The 5698-nt window shown below is 52.3% G+C and overlaps 2 protein-coding genes across 2 annotated transcripts; both read right to left on the reverse strand.

Annotated features, from left to right (window-relative positions):
* Positions 1-1158: 1158 nt before the first annotated feature.
* PtA15_15A229 (uncharacterized protein) lies at positions 1159-3566 on the reverse strand (the record flags this gene model as incomplete). Its single annotated transcript, XM_053163414.1, has 10 exons — positions 1159-1191; positions 1316-1344; positions 1475-1575; positions 1668-1768; positions 1855-1933; positions 2016-2071; positions 2147-2215; positions 2287-2793; positions 2882-3227; positions 3295-3566. The coding sequence occupies 10 exons, from the start codon at positions 3564-3566 to the stop codon at positions 1159-1161; spliced, it is 1593 nt and encodes a 530-aa protein (XP_053027392.1).
* A 250-nt stretch (positions 3567-3816) lies between these two features.
* PtA15_15A230 (uncharacterized protein) lies at positions 3817-4810 on the reverse strand (the record flags this gene model as incomplete). Its single annotated transcript, XM_053163416.1, has 2 exons — positions 3817-4079; positions 4789-4810. The coding sequence occupies 2 exons, from the start codon at positions 4808-4810 to the stop codon at positions 3817-3819; spliced, it is 285 nt and encodes a 94-aa protein (XP_053027393.1).
* Positions 4811-5698: the final 888 nt, after the last annotated feature.

A 5698-nucleotide genomic window follows, 5' to 3' on the forward strand; every position in this document is an offset into this window, starting at 1 on the left:
GGGGAGTCCACGGTTGAAGGAGCAGTGATCCACCCGGGGCCGTGGGCTTGACCTTCACGTCGGGATCACAGGGAATCCACGGGGATTCCACGCGGAGCCGAAAGCTGCCGTGGAATCCACGGGTGATCCTCCCGGTGGTGACCCCGTGATTCCCTGGGTCCGACCTCGCGCGCGGCTACCACGTGGATGTTGTGACACATCACTTTTGCATTATATTTCACATGCTATTTTACTACAGATTATGTATTTATGGGTTTTGTTTTCTCCCCAACCCAACTATGTACATACATTCATCTATAAATAGTAGTCCTCCAGAAATATATTTCCCCTTGGGGGAGTTTTCATCTCATTCTCGCCATTTCCTGATATCCCAGCTCTTCAGTGGAGTCCTCGTGGACTCCGCGTGATTTCCCCGTGGATGGACTCCCCGGGTGGAACCTCCCGGAAGCAGTGTTGCGCACCTGGCCTCCTCTAAATTCACCCCGCAGTGCAGGAACACGTCTCTTGCAGGCAACAAAAGTGGACATGCAGTATGCACAAACCAGACGCAAGACAAACGCTGAGCCTCATCAATCAGCCCTGTTGAAAGCCCCTCGATATGGGGTGGCCACGTTGGCCTGGGTGCTTGGCTCTGACCATGGGTCCCATCTTTCGCCCCCTCGTCACCTTTCTTCATCGACTAAACCATCCTGAAGCGCTTATGTATATCCCGAGGTGGTTGGCTGTGACCTTGATCTAGTCGTGGCCCAGCTGGAGTAAGGTGGTGAGAGTCTTGTTCTTCTTCAGCAAGAGCAGGATGCCTAGGCTACAAAAAAAGCAGGGGATGAGGGAAGAGTATGAAGAAAGAGGAGAAAAGATAAGGACTAGTAGTAATACAGGAAGGACGAGTGTAAACCTAAGAATACTGGAGGTCGAGAGCGACAAGGGATGGATGATGCATGCTGCTAGACTATGAACAACGTGTCGACACCACTGAATACTAACAGAGACTATGTATGTATGTGTCTACAAGGATGGAGATAAGAAAGAGATGTACATGCCTGCCATTTGTTTTCCATGTACACGCATAAACATATAATGTGGGGAGAAGAATCCGACACGACTGTTGACATTCACAAACCGAGTCCGACGAGTGGGATCTTTGGGAAGTGGTGAGGCTTAGAGTACCGCTGAGGGCATTTTGCGCATGGCCTATTGTTAGACGTGCGAGAAGGAGCAAGAGAGATTCATGATGAAGCGCGACAGTCAGGTCAATGATCATCCACGAAGGACGAAGGGACACGGAAAGAGAAGGAAAGGGAATGGCTAAGCGTACCTGACGGACACCCAGATCGAATAAGACCTCTGCTCGACACAAAAAAACAAACAAAAAAGAGCATCAGACAAATAGGCAGGACGTTCGCAGTGCCCCAAAGGAGTCGTATTTAATGAAGAGAACGGAGAGGATGATGAGGGCAGAGAGCTTGAAACGGACCTTCGGAGCCACCAAGGACGGCGTCGAACTTGTAGCTGCGCTGGAACATCTCGACGAACCGGCCCATGCCGGTCGCGCTGATCCCACGCCCGCCGAAGATCCTTCGATCAAGAAAGAAAAATGCAACGGAGAGAGTTCAGCGATTCGAGTGCTTGGGGAAGACGACAGCAGCGATGGGTGGACGGAGGCTTACTGGACCGCTTCGTCGGCTACCTCGTGCGCGACTCGAGTCGAGAAGGCTTTCAAGAGGCCGATCTGGCCCGCTAGTAAATCGGCCTGTTGGGCATACGACATCTACCCAATAGGAACATCACAGCCGTCACAGCGAATCAAAATCATCATTTTCCTCATCACAACGGAGCAATCTCTCTTCCACTTACTCGGTTCATCTGGAACGTCACGTTCTCCAGCCACGACTGAGTGGCCTCGCACTTGGCAAACATCTGCGCGAGTTTGTTCCTTCACAGTCCGGAAGAACGCCGATGTCAACAAGAAAAAACGATCTCTGCGTCTTTGAAAGAGATGGAGACGGGGAACCTACCTGATAACCGGTTGAGAAATCAACGGTTTTCCGAAGACGACACGCTGATGAGTCCACTGCAGAAAAAAAAGCAAGACAAGTCAGGACGAGTGTGGCGGAGAGTTCGGGAGGATGATGAAAGAGGGTATTACTTTGAAGCACTCTTCGGTGATGAATCGGGAGGCGCGGATGACACCACAACACATGATCCATCGCTCGTGCTACAAAGAATGGGGTCCAAAACAATCAGGCTGGGAAGGCATTAGAAGCAATTGATTTGAGTATTACTGACGTTGAAGTTGGACAGGATGACTTGGAGACCCTTGTTCTCTTTCCCGAGCAGATTAGCCACAGGCACCTTGACGTTATCGAAGGTGATGTAGGCAGTCCCCGCGGCGGGCGAGTAGCTAGTTTTGATCGGCTTAGTCTCGACGCCCTCGCCTCGTTCGATCAACAGGACGCTGAGCCCTTTGTCGGTGCGGACGCCGGTGGAGAAGTAATCAGCAAAGGTACCATTGGTGATCCATTTCTTGGTCCCGTTGACGATGTAATGCTGGCCATCCGCCGTCTTGGTTGCCGTGCATCGCAAGCCGGCTACATCTGAGCCCGCAAAAGCTTCGCTGATCGCCAAAGCGATGTACTTTTTGCCCGACAATACCTCCGGGATCACTTTCTTCTTCAGCTCCGCCGAGCCGAAGTTCAGCACCGGCGGTAACCCGATCACCATCCCGCCCAACAGCCCATCTGAGAATCCTCGGGCTCCGCAGCGGCCTAGTTCTTGCGTGATGATGAGCTCGTGCTGGGCAGGTTCGAAAGACACGTTAGTATGCACGTTTCTAGCAGTCGCTCAGATATGAGTTGTCGTGAGCGTGGGATAAATGGCTCACAAAGTAGTCGAAATCTTCGCCTTTGACGCCGGCAGGCAGAGTGAGCCCATGGAGATGTTTGCCGGGCCCGAGTCGCATAGCATTGATGTGTTCCTTGGCCATGAGGTCGACCAATTCCTGGCTGACGCGCTTGCCGTTGAGCTCGTGCTCCCTGGCCTCGGGGGTGATATGTTTATCGAAGATGAGACGCATGGCCTTCTGGAATTCGCGGTGGCCGTCGGAGTAGTAGGGGGACGAGTATCCTTTCGACAGCCAGGACGGTTCGGCGTGGGGGACGAGCGATAGTTCGCCATCCTTGGGAAGGATGACTTGAGACTTTTCGCCCTCGATTCGTCCGATCACGTAGCTGTCGCGGGGAGGGTGGGGCAAGATCAGGACTGGTCTTGAGGGAAGAATGGAGTGAGGTCACTGACCGGCCGTATTTCTTCAAGACCTCGGAGCGATGCAAGCCGAAGAAGGCTTTGGTGGCATCCTTGCCGGCAACGTTCTTGTCGACGAGGACAGAGGCCCCGCCGGGATGCAAGTCGACGAACTTGGAGAGATCGTAGACGGCGGTGTCGATGATGCACCACAGGTCGCCCTCCTTGTCGTGCTTGGCGACCTCCTCCCTGCTGAATGGTTTGAGCTGTTTGCCACTGGGGATGGTGTCGAAGACCGTCGAGAATGGCTTTGCTTGGGATCCCATCCTGGCTGTTGGTGGTAGTTGTTGGGGTTTTTGGAGGAAGCAGTGGCACTGGGGAGTAAATAAATAAGTACTGCGGGGGAAGTCAAAGTGGCTGACCAATGATACCCAGGCTGAAACCTCCAGTGACGTCATCCGCCCAGAAAATGAAAATGCTGTCCACGATTATGTAATCATCATCTGACCGGAGCACTCGAAAAACAGCCCGGGCCCCGTGGGAGTCTCTCCCATAACTTCGTGCTCATAAAACACCTTAAAACTCAAACAAGAGTAATGGGATGGCATCACAGACAGCTCGCCTCCGCCGCTCCTTCGCTCCCTGCTTGCACAGGGAAGCTTGCTCCGGCCGAGCGGCCGCGTCGGAAAGCGTGTTGACGACGCCCTTTTGGCTCGGCGGTGGTCCGCCACCTCGGTCCGGTCGGGGTACAGCTCCGTGCTCGAGGGCATCCCGTTCATCATCGGCTTCTGCTCCAACGCCGACGACCTCTTCCTCCTGGACGCCGCCTGCTCCTCCTCCTTACTCTTGGCCACTAGTCCGTATGCGTCAACGAGAAGGCGTCATTCCCGATCAATCACGACGGAAACGTGGATGGCCAATCCAGTGCTGAAAAGGGTTTCTCGTGGCTGCTATGATTAAACCAAACTGAGCAAAAGGTTGGCTGAGGAACGCAAGTGCTCAGGGTCCTTGTTGCCCAGAGCCATCCACCTCAACACCTGAGGCCATACATACATGCCCGTGTCGACCAGCCCTTGTTGACGGGGAGGAATCCCTCCCAGTCAACAAGAATATGTGCCCATGGGTCAACAAGGCCATACATAGGTGCCCAGGCGGGGTCAACAAGGCCATACATATTGTTGAAGCTGCGACAAAAGGGCGAGGATGTGAGAAAAAGGCCTTGAGGAAAAAAGCTCAGAGGTGGGGAACAAGGACAAGGAAGCCCTCAAAGAGGGCTAAAGCTGCTAGCTTGTGAGGAGGAAAAAAGGCTCCTCACTACAAGAGACTCAAAGGGTCTCAGGGAAAAGGCCCAGAAGACTGATGATGAATTTCTATCTACACAGAGAATACTTAAGCTATTACATCTGGGGGGACAAGATGTAGGACAGAAGGTGACAAATTGCATATTCATTCTGGAGAGATAGAAAAGAGCAACAGGGAGTGAAAGGAGTGACAGAGAAGGAAGGGAAGAACAGAGACTGGGAGATGATGAATTTCCAACACATATACTTGACAAATGGATTGAAATCATGGAAGCTAAACCAGTCCTCAAAGATGTGCAGAATTTTGTTAGCACAAACCTCTTCCCTCTGGCACTATGAATCACGCCTCTGGCACTTGAGGAAGTTGTTGGTGGTCAAGGAAGTCTTCAGAGGCCCAAGGAAGCTGTTAGTTTTCAAAGAAGCTATTGGCAGGGCAAGGGGAGTTGTTGGGAGGTTGGGAGGTTGGGAAGTTGGGTTGGTTGATCAACAACAAAAAAGGATTGGGGGGCATTGCTTGGTGGTTCTTCCAAGACCAAGCAAGAGAAAAATTGGTAGTAAAAATTGGAGGAGAGCAAGAGTGAACTTGGATAGAGGTCTGTAAGGGCAAGGTGGGAAACAGCCTTCATCAAGTGTGAGGGGCAGATAGGTACTGCAGCTTGCAGGGCAGAGGGGCTGGACAGGACAGATCAAGGATGAGGGAGACAAACATGAGCTGGCCAAACTCAATGGGCCAGGTGAGTGGGCTTGTTTGGTGGGAGGGACCTACCTGCTTTTCATTTGCAGTTGGGTAGAACAGAGGAGGGTCAAACTTAGTTCCTTTGAATTTAAAAGGAACTTTGGACAGGCAGTTGGAAAAGTGAGGGCGGCAAAGGCCCAGCAGTGGGGTTGACAAGGGGCAGAGGAGGCAAGGCCAGTCAGGGCTTTGGTAATCATTCAGTTTAAATGACCATTGGGAGTAGAGGCAGGTCACTGTAGCCTCAGGGTGTAAAAAGGTTGGGTTTGGGTTGAAAAACATTGCCTGAACCCAACCCAACATTTAGCGTGGGTTGGGTTGGGTCAGGGCAGATTTTAAAATATGCTGCTCAAACCCAAACGAATGTCATACTTTTTTGGGTTCGGTCGGTTTGGGTCTTGGGTTGACCCAACCTATTAGGCGC

This window comes from Puccinia triticina, chromosome 15A, assembly GCF_026914185.1.
Source record: "Puccinia triticina chromosome 15A, complete sequence".
In the NCBI taxonomy this organism is placed as follows: domain Eukaryota; kingdom Fungi; phylum Basidiomycota; class Pucciniomycetes; order Pucciniales; family Pucciniaceae; genus Puccinia; species Puccinia triticina.